This window comes from Fusarium vanettenii, assembly GCF_000151355.1.
Source record: "Fusarium vanettenii 77-13-4 chromosome 4 genomic scaffold NECHAsca_3_chr4_2_0, whole genome shotgun sequence".
NCBI classification, from domain to species: Eukaryota; Fungi; Ascomycota; class Sordariomycetes; order Hypocreales; family Nectriaceae; genus Fusarium; species Fusarium vanettenii.
The window spans coordinates 2,102,452-2,127,988 of NW_003315879.1; the positions used below are offsets into that span (position 1 = coordinate 2,102,452).

The 25,537-nt window shown below is 53.6% G+C and overlaps 9 protein-coding genes across 9 annotated transcripts; 4 read left to right on the forward strand and 5 right to left on the reverse strand.

The window, feature by feature from the left end:
- Positions 1-62: 62 nt before the first annotated feature.
- NECHADRAFT_79177 (uncharacterized protein) lies at positions 63-1,323 on the forward strand (the record flags this gene model as incomplete). Its single annotated transcript, XM_003051726.1, has 3 exons — positions 63-96; positions 153-267; positions 324-1,323. The coding sequence occupies 3 exons, from the start codon at positions 63-65 to the stop codon at positions 1,321-1,323; spliced, it is 1,149 nt and encodes a 382-aa protein (XP_003051772.1).
- A 369-nt stretch (positions 1,324-1,692) lies between these two features.
- NECHADRAFT_68506 (uncharacterized protein) lies at positions 1,693-3,305 on the reverse strand. Its single transcript, XM_003052173.1, has 2 exons — positions 3,021-3,305; positions 1,693-2,952 (listed from the first exon to the last, which is right to left on the reverse strand). The coding sequence occupies exons 1-2, from the start codon at positions 3,200-3,202 to the stop codon at positions 1,971-1,973; spliced, it is 1,164 nt and encodes a 387-aa protein (XP_003052219.1). The 5' UTR covers positions 3,203-3,305; the 3' UTR covers positions 1,693-1,970.
- Positions 3,306-3,952: 647 nt separating this feature from the next.
- Positions 3,953-6,078, reverse strand: NECHADRAFT_38502 (uncharacterized protein; the record flags this gene model as incomplete). The annotated part of the gene is made up of 5 exons (XM_003052174.1): positions 3,953-4,048; positions 4,103-5,236; positions 5,286-5,552; positions 5,609-5,871; positions 5,979-6,078. The coding sequence occupies 5 exons, from the start codon at positions 6,076-6,078 to the stop codon at positions 3,953-3,955; spliced, it is 1,860 nt and encodes a 619-aa protein (XP_003052220.1).
- A 1,057-nt stretch (positions 6,079-7,135) lies between these two features.
- Positions 7,136-9,560, reverse strand: CHR2101 (uncharacterized protein; the record flags this gene model as incomplete). The annotated part of the gene is made up of 3 exons (XM_003052175.1): positions 7,136-9,001; positions 9,059-9,346; positions 9,435-9,560. 3 exons carry the CDS (start codon positions 9,558-9,560, stop codon positions 7,136-7,138), a joined length of 2,280 nt encoding a protein of 759 aa, XP_003052221.1.
- A 1,108-nt stretch (positions 9,561-10,668) lies between these two features.
- NECHADRAFT_79181 (uncharacterized protein) lies at positions 10,669-11,941 on the forward strand (the record flags this gene model as incomplete). Its single annotated transcript, XM_003051727.1, has 3 exons — positions 10,669-10,821; positions 10,854-11,231; positions 11,282-11,941. 3 exons carry the CDS (start codon positions 10,669-10,671, stop codon positions 11,939-11,941), a joined length of 1,191 nt encoding a protein of 396 aa, XP_003051773.1.
- A 157-nt stretch (positions 11,942-12,098) lies between these two features.
- NECHADRAFT_100136 (uncharacterized protein) lies at positions 12,099-12,739 on the reverse strand. The gene is made up of 2 exons (XM_003052176.1): positions 12,602-12,739; positions 12,099-12,548 (listed from the first exon to the last, which is right to left on the reverse strand). Exons 1-2 carry the CDS (start codon positions 12,675-12,677, stop codon positions 12,235-12,237), a joined length of 390 nt encoding a protein of 129 aa, XP_003052222.1. The 5' UTR covers positions 12,678-12,739; the 3' UTR covers positions 12,099-12,234.
- A 631-nt stretch (positions 12,740-13,370) lies between these two features.
- On the forward strand, positions 13,371-17,911 carry NECHADRAFT_38431 (uncharacterized protein; the record flags this gene model as incomplete). Its single annotated transcript, XM_003051728.1, has 3 exons — positions 13,371-13,742; positions 13,799-17,233; positions 17,288-17,911. The coding sequence occupies 3 exons, from the start codon at positions 13,371-13,373 to the stop codon at positions 17,909-17,911; spliced, it is 4,431 nt and encodes a 1,476-aa protein (XP_003051774.1).
- Positions 17,912-18,628: 717 nt separating this feature from the next.
- Positions 18,629-20,804, reverse strand: CHE2101 (Snf5 subunit; the record flags this gene model as incomplete). The annotated part of the gene is made up of 2 exons (XM_003052177.1): positions 18,629-18,955; positions 19,008-20,804. 2 exons carry the CDS (start codon positions 20,802-20,804, stop codon positions 18,629-18,631), a joined length of 2,124 nt encoding a protein of 707 aa, XP_003052223.1.
- Positions 20,805-22,303: 1,499 nt separating this feature from the next.
- Positions 22,304-24,210, forward strand: NECHADRAFT_100138 (uncharacterized protein). Its single transcript, XM_003051729.1, has 4 exons — positions 22,304-22,342; positions 22,613-22,801; positions 22,860-23,672; positions 23,743-24,210. Exons 1-4 carry the CDS (start codon positions 22,321-22,323, stop codon positions 23,934-23,936), a joined length of 1,218 nt encoding a protein of 405 aa, XP_003051775.1. The 5' UTR covers positions 22,304-22,320; the 3' UTR covers positions 23,937-24,210.
- Positions 24,211-25,537: the final 1,327 nt, after the last annotated feature.

Here is a 25,537-nt window from a genome sequence, read left to right on the forward strand (position 1 = left end):
GTCTTCTCCCCGTCAAGAAGCTTCTCGTTGGCTTCGTTCTTCTTGTTTGCCTCCTCGCGGTCATGTTTGGTATGGGTGTTCTCGCCTCCCACTACAGTGAGTCCTCTCGCCCTCAACACTCCCATTGATAGAGATCACTGACGTAAAAATAGCCCAGCAGGAGATTCGAGCGTATGATGGCGCGCTGATGGCTGAGGCTAAGGCCCATGGAGACGAGCACGTCGTTGTTCGTCGTGATGATGGTGATGGTACCGTGTACCCCATTTCGTAAGCAGCAGACACTCCAACACTTGGACATCACTCAGCTCTAACGTCGAATCTAGGACAATGACCGAGACCAAGACTGAACTCTCCACTCTCTACGCCACCAGCCGCGCCCCCAACGTCTTTACCAAGGTTGAGACTGTCACTGGCACCACCTATGTTACCGTCCCTGAGGAGGTCCATGTCTCCATCTCTGTTGCCACCATCGAGAGCTCCGCCGAGGTTTGCGAGATCGAGGTCGTCACCATGACTGAGAGCTTCACTGTCACTGTGATTCCTATTCCCAGTGAGGACTTCACGGCCACGTCTGCTGCCCTCCCTGAGGCGACCGTGATCGGCGACCCCTCCACCGTCACCGACGTCCAGACTGAGCTTTCCTTCACCAGCGGCCTCCCTGATGCTACAGTTTCTGGAAGCCCTGACACCGTCACCAACGTTGAGACTGATTTCTCTGTCTCCCCTGGTCTTCCTGATGCCACAGTGTCGGGTAACCCCTCTACTGTGGCTGATGTCCAGACCAACTGGTCCCTCACCAGTGGCCTCCCCGATGCTACCGTCTCGGGCGAACCCTCCACCGTCACTCAGGTCGACCCGAGCTTCTCTGTCACTGGAAGCTTCCACACTGTCATCACTGTCACGGACCTCTTCCCTCCCGCGGAGGATATGAGCACAGTTACAGAGCTGACCACGGTTCAGAAGACTCTCACTACTCACAAGTCGATTGTCACAATCACTGTCACGGATCTCATCCAGGAATCCCCTGCCGTCTCCTTTATCTCCCCCACAAGCACCTTCACTGAGGTCGTTTTCGAGACAAGCGGCGAGGCTTCCACCTCTACCAAGACGGTCCAGGTTCAAATGCCTCCCTACCCCACCGCCAACAACACCATGGTGGCTGGTCCTTCTGGCACTGTCACCGTCATTCCTACCGCTGTCACGCCCGTCATCGTCTCGGGTGCGACCAAGAAGCCCGAGCCGCGTGGCTTCGGTGGCAGCAACGGCACTTCCAACCTGGGCTGTGCCATCATGCTGATTGCGACCATCATGTTCTTCCTCTAGACTCTCCCGAGGTGTTTGTTGCTGGGTTAGCCTCGCAACTGGTGCGCCATGGCGGAAACGACACTTGTATGAATGTAAAAGGGGATGGATCACTCTAGGATTTTGGAGTTTCATCGGTCGGATTTGGCATCGAAGCTGGAAATTAAAATCAGGGGATCTGTCGGTTCGTTTTTGGCTTGTTCTACGCCGCATACCTAGGTAATGAGAGGAGGCTGGGTGCTAGGTATAGATTTTATCAAGTCTAAATAATGCGGCATCACTTTGACCATGTCCCATCCCATCAAGTTCTCAAAGTGAAGTGAATGTGGCATTTGAACATCATCCTAGTGTAGCATGATCGATGACATTGCAGCAAAGCAAAGCAAAGATGAGAAATGTAAATTCGATTTGTATTGGAAACACAATGCGGAATCGATGAAACAATACTAGTCCCTATCCCAATTACCTTGTCCAACGCCTCGCCCTAGCCTTGAAAACCAACATTTGCGGACGCCATCCCTATCACTCTGCTCTCTCGACCAAACATCTTAGGTGCCCGGTTCCCTACCTCCAAAATCCAATACTCTAGAGGAATGCAGATTGGCCTGATGCAAGCTCTCATTGAGGTCACCAGCGAGCCTTGCGCTTCTCGAGTCGTTTTTGATGCCTCATCGGGATTCCCGAGCGGCGCGGGCCTTCCAATTGTCCCGTATCCGGCCTGCAGCCTTGTACAGGTCTTGCTCCGTGACGCGATCGTTGATGCTCTCCAAGACGCTCTTAACCGTACTTGTGTGATTGGCTTCGCTCTTGTCATCACGGAAGCGAACGATGCGCCACCGTCCTTGGTCATCGAGGTTGCACTCGACGACTCGGTTGTTCAGAGGGTCACCCAGGCTCTTGAGAATTTCCCACTCTTCTTCGGTGATGTACACCGGGGCGAAGCGCTCATATCGTTCTCCGCTGTCGCCGAGGTAGACCCATAGGTCAGACTTGGGGACGCTGTCGTAGTCGATAAACGGCTCGGTGATGCCCTCGCTGCGCTCCTCCTCATCAGGCTCCACCAGGGGAAACGTCAGACGCAGACGAAAGTCGACCGTGTTCTCCTCTGGGGGCTTCCACTTGAGGATGTGAGGGTCGGTGCCGTTCTTGTAAGGTGTGTTGCGGCAGGTAAAGATGAGGCCATCGTTTCCGTGCTTGAGGCTGGGCAAGACCTGCTTGAACATCATCTCGATTCCGTAGGCCAGCTGGAAGGGCTTCATCTCGACGTAGAAGGGCTGAAACTGGAGCTCATCGGGAAAGTCCTGAAACAACCTTTTGTAAGGCGTGTATAGTCGCTCTTTGAAGTAGGCCAGCCGTTTGTCGAGGGTTCGATCCATAAGCTTGTTCCCATCCATGGCCAGGCAGTCAAAGACGAGGAATCTGGGCTCCTTCTTTCCGCTAGGAAGACTGTCCCAGACCAGCTCGCCATCGACCAGTGTAGAAGTGTGGAATGCGCTTTGGTCGTTCTCGAGGGGGAAGTGAAGATTTCGGTTGGGGATGAACCAGTAGTCGTTCTTGCGATCGATCAGATAGTGCGCCTCTTGATTGTTGTTATCAATGTGTGAGTAGAGGAGATATCGGATGCCGTCCGACTTTTCGCAGACGTAGTAACTAAACGCCACTGGGTCAGTAACCGTCGTGAGGCGCGTCTCGGCCCAGCTTTAGAGTTGGGTGCTCACTCTTGTCTGGTGAGTTCGTCTAGATGCTGTCTGGCAAAGCTCACAGGTTGCGCGCCCGGAAAGCTCATCGAGTTTCTCTCCAACAAGGCCGAGACTTTGCTTCGCAGCTCTTTGCGCATCTCAAAGGTGGCCTTGATGCCGGGCTCGGCGATGGAGGTGATGGGTCCATCTTGTTGATTCATGTTGAGTTGAGCGTGATTTCGATGATATCCATGTGTGATGTGAGTGGAATTGTATCGTGATTTCGAGTACTGTTCAAGGGCGGCGCTTAAGAGACGTGTTTTTATGGTCAAGAGTCTTTGTTAATGGAGGGTTCAACATGATGATGAGCTTGCGACTGGCAGGCAACTGAGTCGCAAACCAGAGTGTTTCTATCGATAAGGGCCGGCCCCTCATTGGCCTGCCACGTGGAGGTAGCTCCCCACCTCTAGAGGTGCATTCAAGGCCTCCTTTGGGATCCACATGAGCTGCTGGCTGTAGACCACAGACCATCAATCACTTCAAAGGTCACCTAGAGATGCTGCTATAGCCTAGAGTCAAATGAAGCCTGTGTTGTTTTGTTAGTTCGAAGTTGCGCAATGTTGTCCTGGGTCAGAATAGTCCTTCTTGCGGTTGGTCATCGGAATACCCATGGATAGCACTTCAACCGATCACCATCTCTCAACGCCAACTAGGAAATACTGAGGTTCTCTCAACACAACTCTTGCTGGATGTGGCAATAGAATGCAGCTCTACCCAAGATGGCCCGCCCAATGGCGACCTGTTGGGCCCTGTTCAAGGTCAAGAGCCGTCTACGTTACACGCAACACCCCCTGATAAACGCCATCGTGAAAAGAATCGTCCACGCGAATTAGTCCGAGGTCCTTTTGCCTCCTCCCATTCTTGACACCTTTGAAGCTATTCCATCGACTATCAATAACGAGGCAATCTCCTCATGACTCCTCGATCTTCTCCACCTCTGCCCGAGCTTCTTCCCATTGCTGCTTGCTCTTCTTTGCCCATTCGATCTGGCTTTGCGCATAAGCGAGCTATTGAGCGTCAGTTCTTGTCTCTATCTTGCTTCATATGCAGATAAAACTTACCATGTACCGCCGCAAATCCTCCTCTTTGTCCTTCTGGAACCGCTTAAGGTCTTGCAAAACACTAGCGCTGGCCTCCTTGACATCGCGCTCCGAAGCAACTTGAGCCTGCTCTAATTGACCAATGCTCTCCCTTGTCTTGCCGATCAAATCGCGTCGTGTTCGCTCCGGGTCGACGTCGACAACTCCCTGAACTGCGTGGCGGATGGGCCCAAAGATCTTGTTCGTTATTGAGTTCCCGCTCGGCATCTTCTTGTGAGAAGGCACACTGGTGCTCCTCTCTGGCAGCCCCTGACTTGCCGAGGGTGCAGATGATGGGAAATCGCCGTGAGTTGGAGGAAAGTCGGAATCGATAGACTCTGTGTCTTCTTGGCCACCATCTCGTCGCTGGTAAGAGGCGGGCTCCTTAAGACTCGTCGATCGCTTTGGCGGTGGAGAGATTTGCTGGCTGCTCGATAGGTAGTTTTCAATTCGTCGGGCCTCGGCTTCGCTCCGCTCTAGCTGGTCAAGCAGTGCCCTCTTCTTGTTCAACTCCTCGGTGGTAAGATCCTGCTGGACGCGCTTGAGCACGCGATATTTCAACACACTCCGGACGACACCCGCAAACTGCGCATTCTCTCGCATCGGCTCTGCAAAGCTGGCGCCGAGAGACCCTGAAAGCTCCTCTGTCGCAATGTACGAGAGGTCAGCGGCCTGACCAACTCGCTCGATGGCTGGTCCAAGAGACGGAGCCTGCTCCGAAACGGCGAATGCATTGTAAACGGACCCGAGCTCGCAAAGATCGGCTGCTAGTGATGAAAGATGGCTTAGGGTTCGACGATTGACCTTCTCCATGGGGCCAGTTAGGAGCTGCTCGAGCTCTTTGATCGACGACTCATATGAGATGAAGTAGGGGTCCAGCTCCTGCTCGCTCAGGTTATGCGCCTCAGGCGGGAATCGACCAAAAGCATGAGGTCCCGCTTGAATATGGCCAGAGCTGTTGTCGTGGTTGGCGCCAGCCACCGTCTTGAGCTTTGCCGATGCCGCTGGAACGGGTAGAAAGTTATGGGCGGCAGTTGGGTTCGCAGTATCGAGCGGGGGCGCCTTTAGGACTGACTTGGGGATGGATGCTACGGGATGTGAGTGCAAAACCTCATTCTGCTCTAATGTTAGTAACGATGGCCGAGCGATGGAGGCCTCAACATACCCAGCTGGCGTTAGGATCGAGGAATCTCCACCAGACTCCGTCAGTTCTAATGGCGTCCATCCGGCGGCAACGGTTCAGGAAGACCGCAAGCATGCGCTTTCGCAGATCGATAATCTGCTGGTCTTGCTTCGCATTTGTTGGGTTCGCGGCATAGTCGGCCATTGTGTGCTTCTCGGGGATGGGGGGGACAATGAGGGTAGGATGTAGACGAGTCAAGGCATCGCGCAGGGAGGCGAATTCCGAATATCGACGTCGCACTTCCAGGTCCTTGAAGTGAAAGTTAGCAAAAGCGGTGCGCGGGAGCGGATCAAGTGGGAGCATACGCCGGTGCGAATAGTATATACGATATACCTGCCACCACTCTCAAGGCTCTTGCCTGCTTCGGTGATCAAGATAGACTGGTCAGGGTTCTCGTAGAGGATCTGCTCGATTCGACTGTCGTAGCCGCCAGGCTTGCGCCGGGGTCCGGCATCATCCCTCGAGACCTCTTCGTCACTATCGGGTTGAGCTCCCCCATGGGTAAATTGGCCATGTTGCTCGTCGTCGCTGCCAGAAGTTGGCGTGTGGGGAGGCTCGAAATTATGGTCTACCACGATGTACGCGTCAGTCATGCTCTCCCCATCCACGAGAACGATATATCCCATCTTGTGTCACAGGCGACAGCGCAGGAGATACGGGTATGAAGATACTCACAATCACGAGTGGTCGGGGAAGCCGGGTTGACAGACGACGATTGCGAATCCCGGCGGTCAAAGCTAGTGCCGTATGGATTGTTGTCTTCGTCGTTCCACATGGCGACTGTTTGTCTCTGCAATCGCGCAGACAGCTGGAGACGTGCAGTGTTTCGCAAGCTGAGGTGTCTTTATGCTGGAGCCTGGAGAAAGAGGTCGGGTCGTGGCAAGCTCCAGACGTTAAGAATGTAGCGAGGCGATGGTTGAATCAGTGCATCAGAGGGATCAAGAGAGTGCGATGTAGACGGTAGCAGCCATTCTACGCCATTCACAGGCGGAGTCGATGGAGGGCGAAAAGGCGTCGCGGCGGCGGTGTCGGCGGATATGAATGGGATAGGATGACGTTGAATGGGGCTGGCGGACTGGGCTGGGCTGGGCTCGTTCTGGCTCTGGCTTTGGCTGGGCGATTGGGGGAGGGATGAGGTGGCTCTGCGCCAAGGCCATCACCCAAGAGCTCCGGAAGTGGTTCTACCTGTAGTGGGTCTGTTCAAGTACAGACTGGGATTAGCGCTGTCGCCGCCTAAATGTTCCATCCATGCCATTTCATCCATGGATCGTTCAGGGACGTGACGACGTGTCAAGTGTGTGTGATGATGTCCCCAACTCCCCTTGACCAATCAGATACAATAGGATTCATGCCGGTTCTCATGAAGCAGTTCTTGGTGATTGCTTTCCATCCATGTCGATTGTTTGAACCTTGTGTAACTCTACGCTGAGCTGCATACATGATCGGCCATTCACCCTTGTGCTTCCACAAAGACAACGTGGTCAAGATGATTCTTCGGAGCTGCGGGCTATTATACAAAATCTCCAACAAACTGACTCGGACTGGCCTCCAATGTGAGGTTCTCCAGCGGGCCAGCGACTCCAAAAGGACTGTTCTCACAGGTTGACATTTGGGAACATCTTCATTTGGGACTAGCAGGCTGTACTGACCTTCTAATAATGACTTGTTTGGGAGGCAGTGCACTCTGCGCTCCTCATTGATGATCCCCAAAATGTACATAGAGCAATAGAGGCCTAGGATATGAGACATCTCGCCAAATGAACCCCTTAAACCATATCCATCCCATCCCCAAGATATCATCCATTTCCACCACAAGGCCATCCCCAAACCCCTTACTCTGTTTCCTTCCTAACCTCCGAATCCAAATCTTCCTGACTGGGCAGCGCAAGGGGGATGCAGGGAGTCGCGTCATGGCGAATAAAGAACGGAACAGTCTGGTCGATGAACTCCTGCTTCTTGGCCAATTTCTCTTGTATCAGCGTATCAATGCTTGACATCGCCGCGGTTACCTTGTAGACCTGCACCTGTTTCTGTTGGGGCATCCGGTTTGCCCTGCCAATGACCTGTTCTACGAGACCTGGCGTCCACCAAGGCTCGCATAGGATCACATGGCACCCGCCAGCAAGGTTCAATCCCGTACCTCCAGCAACGGCACTTAGCAACAGCACTCGCATGAGGCTGTTTTGGCGGTTAAACTCTCGGATAACCTCGGTTCTCCGTTCAGGCTTCGTCGTCCCATTAAATTCGCCAATGTCGAATTTCATACTGGGGTTGACTCGGGCTTCTCGACGCAGGCCTTCATGCACCACGTCAAGCATCATCACCATTCCCGAAACGACGATGACCTTGTCATCTTGGGACCTTTGACGGATCTGTTTTATGGTGTTGATGATCGCCCGGACTCGAGGTTCGAAGATCTTCGTATCTGGCTCAGTCTCCAGTCTTCCAAGCCACCGTTCGATGAACTTTGGATTGGCTCGTTTCTCGCGTTGTGGCTTGTTCCCTGAGTGTTCTGCACTGTCCGCTGCTCCGGCGTCACCGCCATCGTCTTCTTCTTCTGTTTCAAAACCTGCTACATGATCTTGAGGCTGCCAATCGGCATCCTGGGCATCGTCATGATACTCAAAGTTGGGATCGGAGTACCGTGGTTGTGTGTCCGTTTCATGATTTAACAAAGCGGCTTCCTCAATCGCTTGACCTTCCTCATCGCTACCGGGCTGGCTTCCATGTTGCGGAGCGGATGATGCAGGACTCGTGCTTAAGTCTTCAAAGAACGCTCTGAAGTACTCAAATTCCTCGTCTTCCATCTCGTCGAGCTTGGTGTTGGGGTGGATGAGTTTTGTAGAGCGTTTGTACGCCTCAAAAGCCTCTTCGATTGTGGGCAAAATCTTCGCATGCGGATCGTGATGTTCGGCCCCAATGTCAGTCGCCGTGAGGAGAATGGTGCAGCCAGCCAACCTCTGGGCCTGCATCCCCAGTGCCATGGCTTTCTGAAAAAGCATTCTTGCATTTTCATCATGCGCTCCGGGCCTCCTGCTGTCTCGCAAGTATCTTTTGTGACGGGCAGTTAGATAGTCGATGTACAATATGGTCACACGATCCTCCAGATGGACTGGAACCATGTGCTCCTGTGGAGGGGGCAACTGCAACAGCGATTTCGGCCTACCCACAATCAGGCATTGGTAAAGAGCTGTGTATAGCTTCCGCCTGGCGTCCGATGGTTGACCTTGAGTACTGCCTTGAAAAACCTCGAGGAAGTGCTCTGAACTTTTGAATAACCCGCCACCTGGGAGTAGCCTGGTTTGTCCAGCGAGGTCTCGCCATGTATTGGGTATGGGAGTCCCAGTCAGCAGGAAGATGTGGCGGTACTGTAGCGATCGGATGGCTTGGTTGAGCAAGCCAGCTTCATTCTTGGCATCGTGGCTTTCGTCCAAGATCAACACAGGAATCTCCTTTCCCAGCTCCTTGTACAGAACTGAATGTAGTGGTAGAGATGGTCGCTCCAGCCGTCGACCAAAGGTGGCCAATGCTGTCTTAAGGCCCATACCGTGGATGCAATGAATGAAGTTGGTATATCCCATCCAGTTCTCATGTAGCTTTTTAACAAAGCCGCTGCTGCATATAACGATGTCATATTCCAAGAGGGCTGTGACTGGGATATCATGGCTATCAAGGATGATGCAGGATGGTCGAGAGCCCTAAATGTTATTATTGGTTAGTTAGTAGGCCGAGTATTTATAGTTAGAATTACGTACCTCATCAAAGTGCGTTCTGATCTCATCAAACCACTGTGCCACGCAACTGGGTCTACAGACAACCAGAATAAAACCACACTTGGGAAGCAGTTCGGCTCGGAGCTTCAAAGCTGCAATCAAGGAGGTAAGAGACTTGCCCAAGCCCACTGAGTCGCAAAGAAACCCGCCCTGAAAGACAGACTTTGCAAGGATTTGGAGTTTCTGTTGCCCAGTTTGTTGCCACGGCTTCAGGACTGACTTGAGTCCAAGGACGGGTTCTGTTTCGAGCTCTGTGTCTGTGAGTCGTTCCTATGTATGACATGTTAGTCGGCTCAGAGCGGACAATGCATGACAAGCAATGACTGCTTAACCAAGCGAAATGGTTAGCGACACTTACCCGGTGTTGGTTAAGTTCATCTCCTGCTAGCAAAGTGAAGAGATTGACCTCCTTCCCATTGAGCCTGACATGTGGGACTGTTGAATCCTCAGTCGTGTCAAGCCTCATACGCTTGTTGTCGTCCATGAGGGCGGCAAGCTGGCGTTTCGCAGGTGGGTGACTCGAATCGCCTCGCTGCTCCTCCTTCTCCTTGTCCAGCATAGTGAGGCCAGACCTGAGAGGAGTGAGCCATAGGAACGGGGATCGGTCGCGGATTCGATCGCGTTGTGTTAACGGAAGTCGCATTCGCTCCACGCTGGCGTGGAGGTCTCCGAAAAGGGCATCGTACTGGGCCTCTAAGGCAGCATTATTGGGAGCCATGGTTTCGGTACTCAGTGCATACTGCGAGACGGAGCGTTGGAGAGAGGGAGGGTTGCTAAGAAGCCTCTAGCTCTGAGAGAGAAAGAAGGTTAAAGAGAAATGGAAGAAGAATCTGATTGCATGGTTGAGGTAAAAAGGAAGTTTGGCAGCTGTCGGCAACTGGCATGTAACTGCAGTGACAGTGTCACTCGACGGTGAATCACTGCAGCCTGTGCTTAGTTAGTGTTAGTTAGGCAGTAGTAGGAGAAGAGAAAGAAAACAACCCATGCTTCTACAGATAATCTACGCGCTTCGTCCTGGTAAACTTCCGCCTGGAACACTTCCTCGTTATATGTTTCCTCTTAGCACCCCCCTTCATACTATCACTCACCTAAGACTTCAATTGAAGTCAACAGAAACCACCAGAGAGATTTCTTTCCCTGCATCTACGACTTCTTTGCTGCCAGCAGCACCCTTCCTCTCCTCCAAGGCCTCGTCGCTGTCGCTGCCATCAGCGCACCCTGCACGATGAACGGCTCCCCTGATTTCGCTTTCAGCACCTACGGATGGGCCTACAGCACCGGCAGAGAAGGCAGACAGCCTCGACAGATTATCCGCACCCGCAAAACCACACAGGATAGCAAGAACGCCGGCTTGACACTGTTGATCCCTTTTGAACCCCGAGAAGAGCAACGCTGGACCGAGAAAGACTTGGTGGTGAAAGATGTGTTCCAGTATGTCATACTTACCAAATCTCAAGTTGTGATTGCTAATGTAGATAGGGAGGAGCTAGCTGTCGTCGTCGGGGAACTGTTGCCTGTCGGATACTGCAATGATCTCAAGGGCAAGGCAATAAAGTCGGCAAAGTCCCCTCCCTTTTTCAATCCCAACACCCATGGCTCTCTCCCTCAAGCTCCTACAGCAGGTATCGTGGTCAAACAACTCAACCACACCAGGTGTGCCCTATTCCTCCTTCACGATAGAGAAGACGGGCTATACCAGAAGTCTTGGCTTCCGTCGGAGGCTAAAAATCGAGTTGTGTTTTATCGTGAGTGGGTAGAAAGCATCTATGACACCCAGGAAAAGTTGCGAACGCTTGCATTTAATGCCAGCGTTTGCAAGTTCACTAAGGCATACATCGAACAACACCAGAATGACTTCTGCGACCTCGTTCGTTCCACCACTTGGAAGGCTCCCCAAGGTGAACTACGAAGCATCGCCCCCAAGGAGGCAATTTTCTCGTATGTTCACCAAGCAATCACGCTGTGGAATGATGGCGGGGAGATGGGCCACCTCGAGCAGGCTTACGATGTCATCATGAGTTCTGTGGGGAGGACCAACTGGGAGGAAATTCAAGGAACCAACGACGAAGGCAACTGGAAGTTGCTACAGTTGATGATCGAGGGCAACGATAACTTCGATATACGAGAGGCAAGCGAGGCTTCCCGAGCCTGCCAAGTAAGTTATTTAACTTGCGTGATAGATACCTAGAACTAACAAAAAGTTAGGCACTTTGGCCAGTACCCGCGGACGGCCCAGGCAGCATTCTCCCAGAGGCCCTTTGTCAACTAGCCCGGGGCCTACGCGCTGGCGCAATGTTGAATACGCCGATCGATGAGTCGTTCTACCGAGCATTTATCACATTATTCTGCGCAGAGCATACAGCCGGACGTGCTCAGGGTGAAGCCTTACACGGCGCCATTCAGACCGCGTACTACCTAGCTTCAGCCTCGGTAGGCCAGCCCTTAGACACCCAGGAGCAAAGATCAACTAGCCGTGCCACTGATCCTGGTCTGCTGGAGCGCATTATCCACTTGAAACGGGCACAGCTACAATCCATCAAGCAACTCAGGGCAGCTGAACGAGAAGTGGTTATGGAGCTTGGCGGCACAGTGACGGAAATTGTCCCTCCGAACCAGCTAATTCAAGAAATCAGGTCAACAATGGACATCAATCATTGTCGCGAGCTAGCGGTGAAGCTCTTCAAGATGAGTTTCATGCGACATGATCTTTTCGCTCAAAGTATGGTGACACAGGCCGCCACCGAGCTAAGTTTGCTAAAGGCATTCTGGGTGCCAGATGACGACTACGAAGATGACGGTGAAGGTGAAGATGAAGACGATGATGAGGCAATGCCTGATGCTTCGGAGATGGACGAAGACGCTTGAGAGAAGTGTTTCTTGAGTGGATACTAGGTGGAAATGAAGGCGAGGATAGGAGGGACGCACAGTGCGCTAAGAGATCGAGGGTGTCTAAGACGCTTAGCACAGTCGTAGATTTCTTAGGGCTCAATCTACTTCACTCAGTAGGTTCTGGGTGAGATAATTAGCATCAGAAATTGATGGAATTAAATGGATGGCTATTCCCTCCTTGACCTTGCTTTATCTGTAATGGTTCGAGTCTGCTTCCTCTCACGATATCCACAAGCCGAGCGCATCCTGCAATCCCCTAAGACTCTCGATCAAATTGTTTTCTTGAAAGACGAAGAAATCTTTTTGTGAAGGCGAGGCTGAGAGCCTGGACGGTCTAGCTCTTTCTTTATCAATTCAGCGGTACCGCGTAGCCACTTGAAGTCGGCCTTGAGCAGTTCATAGCTGGAACTCGGCCGCGACGAGAGAGAAGCAGCAATGCGCCGCTTATGACGCTCTGCCTCTTCTTCGGCATTGAGGGCCTCCTTGAGGGCCATCACGGCTTTTTCTTGGCGATGACCTTCAGGCGAATCAATCACTGCTTTTAGAAGATCGCAGATTTTCTGGATCTCCGCTGGCGGCTGGCCTAGGTATGAATTGTTAGATAGGTCTATAGAGAAATGGAGTAAAAGGAATTACCTTTCTTGGAATCCTTTTTGGCCTTAGTCTTGGCCTTGGCCTGGGTTTGCTGAGTCGAAAGTCTTTCCTTAGCCATGGTGTTGAGACGTTCGGAGCAGACACTGCGCCATGACTCCCGTCAGGAAACGTCGCGACTCGTAAATGTGATGACTTGGAAATAAATCCTCAAGTCTTGACTAAGAAAGAAAATTGTTAGGAGGTAAAATTGTCTTGTAATGGCTTATGTCATCATGCTTACATAATTTTGCAAAGTTGCATTGAGAAGGTACGCATAACATGAAGTGGCTAGGTGCAGCTTCCAGCTTTGCAGGGGAACGCGCCTCCGCTTATCACATTGGCAGAGTCTCCCTCTCTCCCACCTTCACATTCAATTCACCTTTTTCGCATCGCACGCAATCAAAGCTGCCCGAGCTGTCCCCCACGACGCTCAATCCCGCCGTCTTCGAGTCCGTCATCGGGCGCTTCGTGCTGAGTATATCTTAGCCACCGAGAGTATCTCCTTGCGAGTGCGCATGCCATGTGGTGACCCTGCTGTCGCGCACCACCCTCGTTTCCGCTTCCGCCTCCGCAACCAAGTACGACTCGAAGCATTTCGTCACCTCAACCCGCCGCAGATCAAGGCCGTACCTTGACCGCCTCGAAAAGCCCTACCATTTAATCTCGTCGGTCTATTTTTCTAGCGACAATCCCCAAGTAGCGCATCATGGCGCGTCGTCGCGCGCGCGCTCAAAAGCCCGTCGAGGTGGTGGAGGAGGAGGAAGAGGAGGTTATGGAGCAGGATCAGGAAGAGCAGGAAGAGCAAGAGGCCGCTCCTGAAGAGGGCGACCAAGCATCCGAAAACGATGACGAAGAAGTCGAGTTGCGAAGTTTAGATTTCGACCAGGAGCTTTCGTGGAGGCCAGCGAAACCAATTCCAACGGCCACCTTGATTAAGCGGCTTGAAGCCCTATCGAAAGAACTGTCCGAGCTCGACCAAGGCGCCACCGACCTCGACTCTTTGAAGAATGTCGCCAAGCACCTCGGCCATCGAAACTTGATTCAGCATAAGGATCAGGGAGTCAAGGCGTACACTGCCTGCTGTCTTGTCGACATCCTACGACTATACGTCCCTGACGCCCCTTACTCGGACGACCAGCTCCAGGTGGGTTTCTTCTAGAGTATAACTGGGGGACATATAGAAGCTAACACGATTCCCAGTCCATGTTTTCTCTCTTCATAAACGTCATTCTGCCTGCCTTGCATGACCCCACGAACCCCTACGACAGCCAGCACAAGTATGTCCTGACGTCCCTGACTGATGTCAAGAGTATCCTGCTCGTTCAGGACATCTCTGGCGGCGATGGCCTCATGAAACAACTCTTCAAGACCACATTCGATGGTATATCAAAATCCGGAGTCAAACCCGCCACTGAAGAACAGGTTGCCAAGGATGTCGAGATTCATCTGACAGAGATGTTGATGCAATTGATTGATGAATCAGCCAGCGTATCAGCCGATGTAGTCGACATCATCATCAGCCAATTCTTGAGAGCCGGCCCTCAAACCAAAGACAAGCGCGGTCGAGAGCAGAATGGAAACCAATCCACCCTTCTCGTCAAGACTGAGCCACCAGCCTATGTTATGGCCAAGAATATCTGCAATGGATGTTCTGACAAGATGGCCCGTTATGTTAGCCAATATTTCAGCGATGTTATTCTTAACGCCTCCAGCTTCGCCACCAAGGCGAACGGCCATCGACAAGGGGATGACGATGAGGAGGACGCCGCTGAGGGCCCATCGAGTTCCGAATTGAAGAGCCTTGACCAGGCGCACAACTTGATTCGCGAGCTCTGGCGAGCTGCTCCTGCAGTTCTTCTCAGCGTCGTGCCGCAGATTGAGGCCGAGCTTTCTGCCGACAACGTATACCTTCGCCAGATTGCAACCGAGACCATTGGTGATATGATCTCAGGGATCGGTGTGGCTGGGCCTCCTCCAGCTCCTGTGTTGGAGCCGGCAGCGTACCCTCCTCTGAAGCTGTTGGACGAAAGGCCAGCTGCAGCAGTCGAGAATGTTTTGACAAAGCCTTACTCACCGCACTCCTTTGCCCAAACTCATCACACCGCCTACCGCAACTTTGTGGGGAGAAGAAACGACAAGACTGGTACTATCCGCGCAGCCTGGGTAACGGCCGCAGGTTACATCCTAGCCACGTCTGCTGGAGGCATTGGTCTGAGCAGGGAGGATGAGCTTGAACTCGTCAAAGCCCTCAGCGACAAGCTCAATGACAGCGAGGAAAAGGTTCGTCTGGCCGCCGTCAAGGCAATCGAGCTATTCGACTTCCGCGACATCATTCTGAAGCTGGGAGTGATTGGCGGCGTGGAGAAGTCCGGCTCCATCTTCGCCAGTCTTGCAGACCGCTGCCGTGATCGAAGGCCCGCCGTGCGTGTGGATGCCATGGTCCTACTGGGAAAGCTTTGGGCAGTTGGCTCAGGCGAGATCGCTGACGGTCAGGAGGCCGTCACGACTTGTCTGAGTGGCGTGCCCTCTCGCATCATTAACGCGTTTTATGCCAACGATCCGGATCTGAACGTCCTGTTGGACCGTGTCATGTTCGAATGCCTGATCCCTCTCAAGTATCCCATCATTAAGGGTGGAAAGGCGGCAAAGGCTTCGTCTCAGTCGCAGTCGCAGACTGGTGGCAGCCAGGCAGATCAAGACAAGATTCGAGCTGAGAGGATTCTCCTTATGCTCAAGTTTCTCGATGCTCCCGCCAAGAAGGCATTCTTCGCCATGCAGGCACGTCAACCACAAGTTGCCAAGGGAGTCGAAGTCTTCATCCAGCAATGCGAGGCACATAACGGCGGTGTCGGCCACGCCAACGAGGAGAAGGTCCAGAAGGTCTTGGAAAAGACATATCAATGGTTCGGTACCTTCCTCCCTGATCCCCTCAAGGTTCGCAGCGATCTCCAAAAGTTCGCCAAGTTCAACGACCGTCGTTGTTACCAGCTGGTTAAGTGGACCATTAGCTCTGACAGCGACTTCTTGGCTGTGCGAAGGTCAATGAATGAGATGTTTGGCAGGATCCAAGCGAGCACATCAGCAGCAGGCTGTCTAGACACGCTCATTCCACTGCTGTACCGCTCTGGTTCACTGATGTATAACCGAAGTCATCTGGCAACGATTATGGATTACTCCAAGAACGACAAGGGCGGATTCGCTGCTGTTGCTCACGAGGTTCTCAACGACATTTCACAGAGGAACCCTGACCTTTTCAAGGCTCACTCGGAAACCCTGCGAAAGGAGATCATTGACCAAGTGCCATCGGAAACCCGCTCTAACGACCCGGGTATGGTGGACATTCTCAAGGCGTATTCGTCATTCTCCAAAAGATACCCCAAAGACATTACCTATGATCGAAAGTTCATCCAGGTGCTCATGGATTACGCTCTATATGGAACACCGGCCAGGACTGCCAAGTATGCTGTCAATATTCTGCTTGCCAGGAATGACGACAAGAGCAAGGTCACGGCCACCAATCTCATACAAAAGGTCATGAAGGACCTCGACTATGGCTCGCCGCACTTTCTCAATAAGCTGACTGCAGTCAGCCAACTGGAGCGCCTGGCACCAACGGTCACAGTCGACTTTGACGATGCCATCAACGAATTGACGATTCAGAAGATCCTGCGTCAGGTCCGCACAGAGGATGAAACCCCCGAGGTTACCTGGGTTGAGGACGCCGACATGAATGAGGAGCTCCAAGCCAAGATTCTGTCGTTGAGGACATTGGTCAACCAGGCACTTGCAACTCAGGAAGATCCCGATACTGAACGAGTCAAGACCGTCTTCGAGCTTCTCAAGGACCTGTTGGTTCACGAGGGAGAGTTCTGCAAGGTCAAGGACACTCCGTTAGCTCACAAGAAGCGCCTCAGGCTCCTTGCGGGTCTACTTGTCCTCAAGATGTGTACTGTCAAGCGTTACGACGAGCTGTTTGATCATGCCAGCTTCAACAAGCTTGCTGAACTCATCCAAGACACTGAGCTACAAGTCCGCCGTTTCTTTATGGAGAAGTTGCAAAACTATCTCAGTCGAGGACGCCTGCCTGGGAGATTCTACGCCATCCTTTTCCTAGCCGCCTTTGAGCCGGCGGTTGAGCTCAAGAGCCGCGTTGAGACGTGGCTCAGATCGCGAGCTCGAAGCCTTGCTGAGGCCAAGAGAAGAGTGCTTGAGTCCATTATGAGCCGGCTTATCCCTTTGCTGGCACATCATCCCGATTACAGCTCAGACGTCAATGATCTGGCCGACTTTGCAAATTACTTCTTGTTCTACCTCAACACATGCGCGACCGAGGAGAACATCTCCCTGATTTACAAGTACGCTGAGCGCGTCAAGCAGACCCGGGACGCTATCACGCCCGAGGCCAGCGAGAGGCTGTATGTGTTGTCGGATCTCGCAACTGCGGTAACCCGCAAGTGGCAAGAGAAGAAGAATTGGGTCTTTCAGGCTTATCCAGCCAAGGTCGGCATGCCTCAAGGGCTCGTCCAGGCCTTGACATCAAACGAGGAAGCCAGAGAGATTGCAAAGAAGCAATACATCCCAGATGAGCTGGATGAAAAGCTTGATGACCTCATCAGAGCTCTCGATCGTAAGAAGGTTTGTGTCCCTCTTATCTCAGCTAGAGAGAGACCTTGCTAACGTCTCACCTAGAAGCGAAAGTCTATGAGTGAAAGGCAAGATCCACCAGCAAAGAGGGTGAGGACACAGTCCAAGGCGGCGAGCAGGGAGAAGAAGCCCAAGACTCCCAAGGCAAAGAAGGTATCAAAGTCTAGGAAGCCTCGGCCATCTAGAGACTCACCGCCGCCTTCGGAGCGCCGTCGCAGTGGTCGAGCTCACAAGGTGTCGATCTACACGGAGCGAGACGATGATGAAGATGAGGCCGAGATGCTGGAGGGTGTTGCCGAATGGCAGTATGAGGGCGACAGCAACGGCAGCGGAGACGATAGTGAGGCCGGCTCAGACGCTGAGTCGGAGCTTTCTGATGCCCCTTCAGAGAAGCAAGCTGAGGAGAGTGGCGCAGAATCAGACAAGGAGGAGCCTGAAAAGGAGGATGACGATGACAACGAAACCCCTGAAATGGAGGTGGATGAGCCCGAACCACCAAAGTCTAACGGACGAAAGACGGCCACTCTCGCGTCAAGGACCAAAGCTGCTGCCAAACCAGCTGTCAAGGCTAGTGTCCTTACCGAGGCGAAGCGTCCAACACGGTCGACGAGGAGTCGACGAGGCAAGGAGTCGGCCGAGATGGATGTCGACGATGACGAAGAGGAGTAACAGGGGAAATCGAGAGCAGCAGCAGCAGGGTGAACGAAAATACGGGAAACAATGGATACGCGGTGTTGTCTTTTTTTTTTCGATTACTTCTATATAGGTGTGCCGGAGAATGGTTTATGATAGCCGGGCCAGTTGTGAATGAATGGGAGGCGGGTGTTGAATTACCTATGATGCCGGGTCAAGGAAGGGAGTCTTGAGGCTTGTCTCTGTATTTTTTATCCTTTTCATATACCCTCTCATACGGGACTCGAGCACTGCGTGCGAAGACGTTGATTATACATGGCTCGTTTGAAACCGTCGTGTGTGAAGACTCATCAATGAACAATACAGAGAGCACAGCTCAAATTCAAGGTGGCAAGCAATCGCTCTCGTATTGATATCTCTCACTCATTCCCCTATCCTAGCTATACAGTGGTTTTACCGCCCCTATTTCTCCAAGATCAAGACTCCATGACTAGACCAACCTCGAAGGAGAGAGGCCGCTTGGTTCCCATTCTCTCTCTCCCTCCCTCTGGACCGAGAGTCGTATGTACAGCGATAAAAGATACTCGATACTTTGAGTCTGACGCATAGCAAAGAAGAAAAAAAAGATGGAACAACGCCCCAAGTTCGTCTAGGAATAACATGACCCAAGAAACAGCCCCCAAGGGGTAAGCGTATGAAATGCGTCGACATGACAAGACTGCCAAGATGCTAAGAATATGCCAGTTCGCTTTCTCAAGACTTGGACGCCGACGCGGCTGCTGCCTCCCGCGCCTGGCGCTGCCGAACCTGGTTCTTGTGCGCCGAGAATTTCAGGTGAGCCTCGAACTTCTGGGCCGTCATATCAGGGCCGGGTGTATACAACTTAGTAGTACAGTCCAGGCACCGGATGCGCGGCAACCAGGCATACCTAACGCCCTCGGGCATAGGTTGGTTCTGAACGGGGAGTTCCGTCACTGGGTCGAGGTACGAGTATTTCATGATGGCCTCGAACCTGTCGCCTTCGTTGTATGTCTTCTCTAATTCCTTGAGGGCGTTGACAAGCCACTCAGGCGGCGGGGGCTAAGGGGCTCAGTCAGCTCAGTTGGTAATTAGCTATAGACTGGGGGCTTACCGCTGGAGGATGGGCCTGCCCAGGAACAGGCGGTGGTGCTGGTAGTCGGCCTATTTGGCCTGGAGGATATGTCGAAGTAGGATGCGCCTGAGGGGTGGAGCCAGATGGTGTAGATGGCGGCGGTGGCATAGATCTTGAAGAAGCAGAAGCGCTAGGGGCACGAGGGAAAGGGACTGGTGTCTGAGAAGGCGTCCTTAGATCGCGATAGTCGCGGTTCATGAGCCTCCTCAGCTTTTCCCGGTTGAGCTTGAGCGTGACAATCATATGCGCCGGTTCCTCCGTCTCCTCACGGAACCGACGGGACGTCCTGGTTTCGTGGTGATGTGTGATAGCGCTGGCCTCGGGAGTTTCGGAGCGGCCCAGGTTGGCCATCCTCTGCTGTGCCGCCGAAGCAGCTCCGCGCATGCCCCGAGTTCGAGCAGTACCGCCAGTAATTTGTGATGGGGCAGGAGAATCAGGAGCCGAATCCTCACTGTCGTCTGAGTCCGAGATCTCGCCATCGCGTACGGCACGTTTCGTTCGAGGCCCAGCAGCCCTCTTATACAGCCGGCTCTCCTCAATGCTGGTCGCTGCTCCGGGCAGGACAGACGACACAATGAGAGTGCGGATCGTTCTTTGCCGTTCTCTAAGATCGGGCAGTTGTGGGCCTCCTCTTCGGTTGATGGACCGCTTCTGCCGGCGTTGCTCGCGTGAGAAAATCGTCTCGTTTCGTTCCAGGTCGGCATCGCTGAGCTCGTATAGGTAAGGGGCGTACTCCTTGGCCTGCTGTTGAGGTCGGAAGACGGAGGGAAGAGGGGTCTGCAGAAACGCGCCGACCAGGTCGGGATCTTCGATCGGCCGTCCGTCGAAGGGGTGTCCGACACTGTATAAGCTCCTAGTGAACAATTGAGTTTGCTCTCGGATGCAGTGCGCAATGGCGGTTGTGAACTCTCCTGAGAGCGACAAGTCCCTTGCCATATTGGCAGCAAACTCCTCAGGCGAGTTTGAAGGGTTGTTGATCTCCCACTCGAATTGATCGACGAGCGTGTGTTGGCCGATGGTGATGTTGAGCTTGATGAGGATGCGCATCTCGTCATTCTTGTACGCAAGGTAGGGCAGCTCTGGGTCAAGGGCGTCCTCCTCCGAGTAGACGAAGGGATAGAAATCGTTCAACTGCTCGCGCATCTGATGCACCACCTGCTCGTAGACGGGGTGAGATGCGGGGGGCTTAAGGCCCATGTCCTCGACGAGTTGCGCGGCGAAGAGCTCGACTCCCAACAGGCGCTCGTGAAGGTTCCAGGTAAAGGTGTCGCGCAGCTTGATCTTATCCCACTCGACCTCCAGTCGCAGGGGCACCAACTCTTCATGCTGCTCGGCCTGCTTGAGCATGTCCTTGCGCTTGTACTTTAGGGGAGGCGTGGTCCGTTGGCCGGGTCGGGGCTTCTGGGAGGGATAGATGATCCTGGAGGGTCCGTGGTTCTCTGTGTATCCATTGGCAAAGCCATTGTAGCCCTCGCCGTAGAGCCGTGAAGGCGGGAACCATTGGCGATAATCGGTGCGAACTTGGCGATACTCCTGAATCTTGTCGCGTGTGTCTGCCATTATTTTTCGGGTGTGGTCCAGCTGACTCCCGAGCGCGGCAGCGGCGATGGCATCACGGGTGATGTACCGCTCAACCATGAGCTTATCATAAGATTCCTTTGTCCGCACGGGCATCTTGCTCGACGATGCGGCGGATGCATCCCTATCGGAGGCCGAGGTCGCGGTGGACGCCGGACCCGTGGCCGGCGCCGTAGAAGTGGAGGGCTGAGCAGCCATGTTCGAGGCTCACGGGGCGCGGATCGCGGTCGCGGCGCAGCGGAATGGCCGCGACGGAAGCAGCAAAGCAGGGCAAAATATTGAGATGGGTTGAAACAGGATGCGCGACACGTCGAGGGGCTCGTAGAGAGATCGTCAGCGGCGAGGATGCCACGTTGGTTGGGGTGGGGATGGATGAAGTCGCTGGGGTCGAGGCGAGGCGAGGCGCGAGGCTTGAGGCTGGAGTTGAGTTGAGGATTTGTTTCTAACCAGGCGGAAGGCGCAGGTGCAGGGTCGGGAGGATTCTGCCGCGCCGCGCGAAGGCTCCTGTTTGCTGGATCAGTCAGAGAGTGTCTTTGACATGTTGTACAAGTACCTCTGCGAAGCGCGAGCTGTGGTGATTGGTATGTAGAGTGACTTTACTGCGCCACGTGTGGCTTGTGAATGAGCGCGAGACTGATAGCCCCTTTCATGTTATGATACATTCTTGGTAAATTACAATACAGTTACCTTCATGTCCGGGGTCCCGTTGATTATTGTTTGCATGGTGATGTCACGTCAAAGGCGTTGTTTGGTTAAAAATATATGTTGCTGCAATCTTGTTCAAGTACTGGGGACGCATATGTGGCGCAAAACGCCTCCGTTTGGTTGACTTACAACAGCACGTTCTGGCTTAAACGGTGCAATTGGATTTTAAGCAACATTCAACACATTGAACCGAGAAAAAACACTCCAAAGATAGGAAGAACACAGAAACATAAGCAAAACCATGCCCAATGGCAATTTTCAGCCCCGAGAGAGCCCCATATGTCACAATCGAGGGCACATGTGAAAGTGTAGGGTAGCTAAAATTAGCCCCGGCAGACGGGAGTGACCGATTGCCCAAGACGGAAAGGAAAATAGGGCTGGATGAAGTCATTATCAGTAACGACAGTTCCTGAGCCCCTCAACACCGAGGCCCGAATACTCTTGACTCGGGTAAAAAAATGGTGACCGTGTGCGGCCGTCTCCGAGAAAGGTCAAGCTGCAAGCAGAAGACGCACTTATTTTGCAAATTCCCCAGGTACTAAATGGTCTATGTGCAACTGGAATGACGTGTTGTTGACCTCTTGACCATCACGCTCTGCTGCAAGTGGCGCTTGCTTCTGCGCACACAAAGACGCACACAACCCAGACATAATACACCAGCATTCACCACCAGCAATGAACATCGGGGCAACCCGAGGGGAGGCATGGGTTACACAGACCAGAAGCAAGCACTAGCCAACTTGATCAAAACGAGAAATCACCATAAATCATACAGTTAAATAGCAATAATCCACCCTCGAATGCAGTCCATCCATTCTTGGGCCCCTCCTCCACTAAAACCCTGTCGTTGAAGCCCTTCCTTCCAGCTCCCAGTCCAGTCCCAGGGCCCCCGCTTCCATTTCTGTGTGTGCGAGCGACTTGGTCGAGCTTTCGTCGTCCACACTCCCCCGGCATTCGTAGTTCTTCACCCTTCTCACCAACCAAACCTACCTGAACAATTTTGCCCACCATGTCGGACAACAAGGAAATCGGTGAGTCTTGCTGTGTTATCTTGTTCTGCCCTGCTCGACATCCAATGGCGCGCACATCAAAGAGCTCTTCTGCGGGAGCTCGCCTGCTGTAGCTCTGGCTCTGGCGCTGGCGCTGGCGCTGCCCCTCGCCGTTCGCTTGCTCAGCTGCTGGCTGCCCCGCCATAACAACAACCCATTCCTGCGAATGCCCTCGTCACCATTGCCCCACGATGACCTCGCTTGAGATGTCGAGTCCTGTCTAACGACACTGATGCTGATGCCGCTCTACAGACTACACTCTGGCTAACCCAGATACTCTTACCAAGTACAAGACTGCTGCCCAGATCTCCGAGAAGGTCCTGGCCGAGGTCTCAAAGCTGGTCGTCCCCGGCGCCAAGATTGTCGACATTTGCCAGCAGGGTGATAAGCTGATCGAGGAGGAGATTGCCAAGGTCTACCGAGGCAAGAAGATCAACAAGGGTCCGTCTTCCAAAACTCCCACGTCTCCCGCCCGTACAGCATCACTGACGCCGTTTAGGCTTCTCCCACCCCACCACGGTCTCCCCCGCGTCCTACGTCACTCCCTATACTCCCCTTACCTCCGACGAGGCTGAGGCCGGTATCGAGATCAAGGAGGGAGAGCCCATCAAGATCCAGCTCGGTGCCCAGATCGATGGCTTCGGCTCCATCGTTTGCGACACTGTCGTCGCTACCCCCGAGGACAAGGCCGGAGAGCCCGTCACTGGCCGCACCGCCGATCTGATCCTGGCCAACTACTACGTCAATGAGCTGCTCCTGCGACTCATGATCCCCCCTGGCCTCCTGGCCCAGGGAACCGATGAGGAGAAGGCCAAGGCTGCCGCCCAGAAGGCCCCTACCCAGTCCAAGATCACCAGCCTTCTGGAGAAGGTCACCAAGGCCTACGATGTGAACCTCGTCGAGAGCACCACCTCGTGGCTGTTTGACCGCAACGAGATTGAGGGAAGCAAGAAGATTGTCCTCGCCCCCGCCGAGGGCACCAAGGGCGACGGTACCCCCGAGATCAGCGAGGTCTGGGGTGTCGAGGTTGGTGTCAGTCTGGGTTCTGGCAAGGTCAAGAGTATCGACCAGCGACCCACCCTCCACCGCCGTACCAACCAGACCTACGGCCTCAAGCGACCTACCTCTCGCAAGATCCTCTCCGAGGTCCAGAAGAAGTTCGGAACTTTCCCCTTCAGCTTGCGACAGCTTGAGGATGAGCGTGATGCCAAGTCTGGCGTCGTCGAGTGTGTCCGCGGTAACGTCTTCCGTCAGTACGAGCTGGTTGGCGACAAGGACAACGCCCAGGTTGCCCGATACCTCACCACCATTGGTTAGTATTTACTTGATTCGAGAGACGCCAAGTGGCCACTGTGAAGCCCCTGACGCTGACATGAAAACAGCCATCACCAAGAACGGCATCACCAAGCTGGGTGCGCCCCCTCCCCTGGACTTGGAGAAGTACCAGTCGGACAAGAAGATTGAGGACGAGGAGGTTCTCAAGATTCTGGAGCAGCCCACCGCCCGAAACACGGGCAAGAAGAAGAGCAAGCCCAAGAAGAAGGCCAAGAAGGAGGGCGAGGCTGATGCCGAGTAAATGGAATGGCAAGAGCGGAGATGTTGATGACGGGGTTGGACAACCTACGATCCAAGGAGAAGAGGCGCAAGATATCAGCATGCATGTCAACAGGTCGGGTCTTTGATCATGCCTTTGTCGGACGGGGCTATTCGAGGAAGAATCTTTCCAGCGCAAACCTTTGGAAAGTTAACGGGGACGTTCGACATTCGAAATATCACGCCCAACATGTTAGTTAGATGGTTGGGGAAGCCCGGGGAGGTATATAGAAGCCCAAAACAGCCTTATACTGACCAAGCCCCTGACTCTGTCGTTGTCTTGTTGACTGCCTCGTGGATAGTGATCTTGGGGAGGCCTTGGCTGAAGCATGCACACAAGCAAGAGGAGTGAGAACAAGGCTTAAAGGGGTCCGGTGGAGGAGTTGGATGAGGGGTATCGTCATGTGGATGCAAAACGAGGCGAGTGCCTGAGATAAGGGACAGTGAGTGACTTGATGACTGATGGGAGTTGGCCTGCTCGTGCTGTGGCGGGATGCCACAAGACCGACCCGATGGATGGTAGCTCTGGGGGCAATGACGGGAGTGAGTGACGGGAGCGAGCAAGGTCTCGTCATGGAGGAAGGGGGACCTGATGCACAATGCGTGGCCAGGGGCTTCCAATTCGCCAGGTCGGGCAGAGTCGCCTTGTTGTGCCCCCTCCCGGCCGGCCCCTGACGGCGTGTGATTTGTGACGAGGCGGCCTAAGGCGGGCTATGAGGTTGGGGAGAAAAAAGCAGACGAGGCATCCATCTAGTCCTAAAGGCTGCCTTGCGGTGAAAAGTAAGCATCAGGCTGGACAGGAAATGTTTGATTCAGGTAGAGGACGGGATTGTGCACTGATGGGGGAGCTTCGACCTTGACCCCCTTATACTGTAGCTCGAGACGGGAGCTAGACTTGGGTTGGGCTGATGGGTAATGGAGCTTTGCTGAGCTTCTGACTCGACGACCTGGGGGAAGAGAGAGGTGGGAGAGCTAAGACGGGAGGGTAAAGGAAAAGAGTACAAGGAGAAGGGGAAAATGAGAAAAAAGAAAGGAAAAGGAGGAGGGAGAGGGAAAAGAGGCGACAGGGCTTTCAGCATGACAGTGAGAGTTTACTGTGTGAATGTTTGATGCTCATGAGGTGGGTGCCCGTCTTGGGGCTGGAGCTATGGATGGATATCCAAACTACCTAGCTCGTACTCACCCTGATGCCCTCATCACAGTGCCCTATAACTGCCGTTATTTCAGTACCGTTGCTGTTCAATCACTACCACTGACACTGGCACTGCCGATAACCCTCCATCCACTGATTAGCAGGGCTGTAGGTAGCTGGAGCTGGAGCCGTTGGGCCCAGGTCGCCCCCGTGCGTTGCTCAATTGCCCGCCCCCCCGCGACCCCTTGTCCGACCCGCGCCGCCAGCTCCGACAGGACGCACCGCACCTTTACCTGGACCTTCTCAAAGTCGAGTCTCGTCTCAACCCGCTACCCACCACCACCCTCTTCCTTTCTTCTCCTCGTCAAGACACCGCGTCAACGCCCGGAAAAGACGCGATACCGCAGCAGTAATTCATGCTGCTGCTCCAGAGTGAAGTAACTATTCACCCC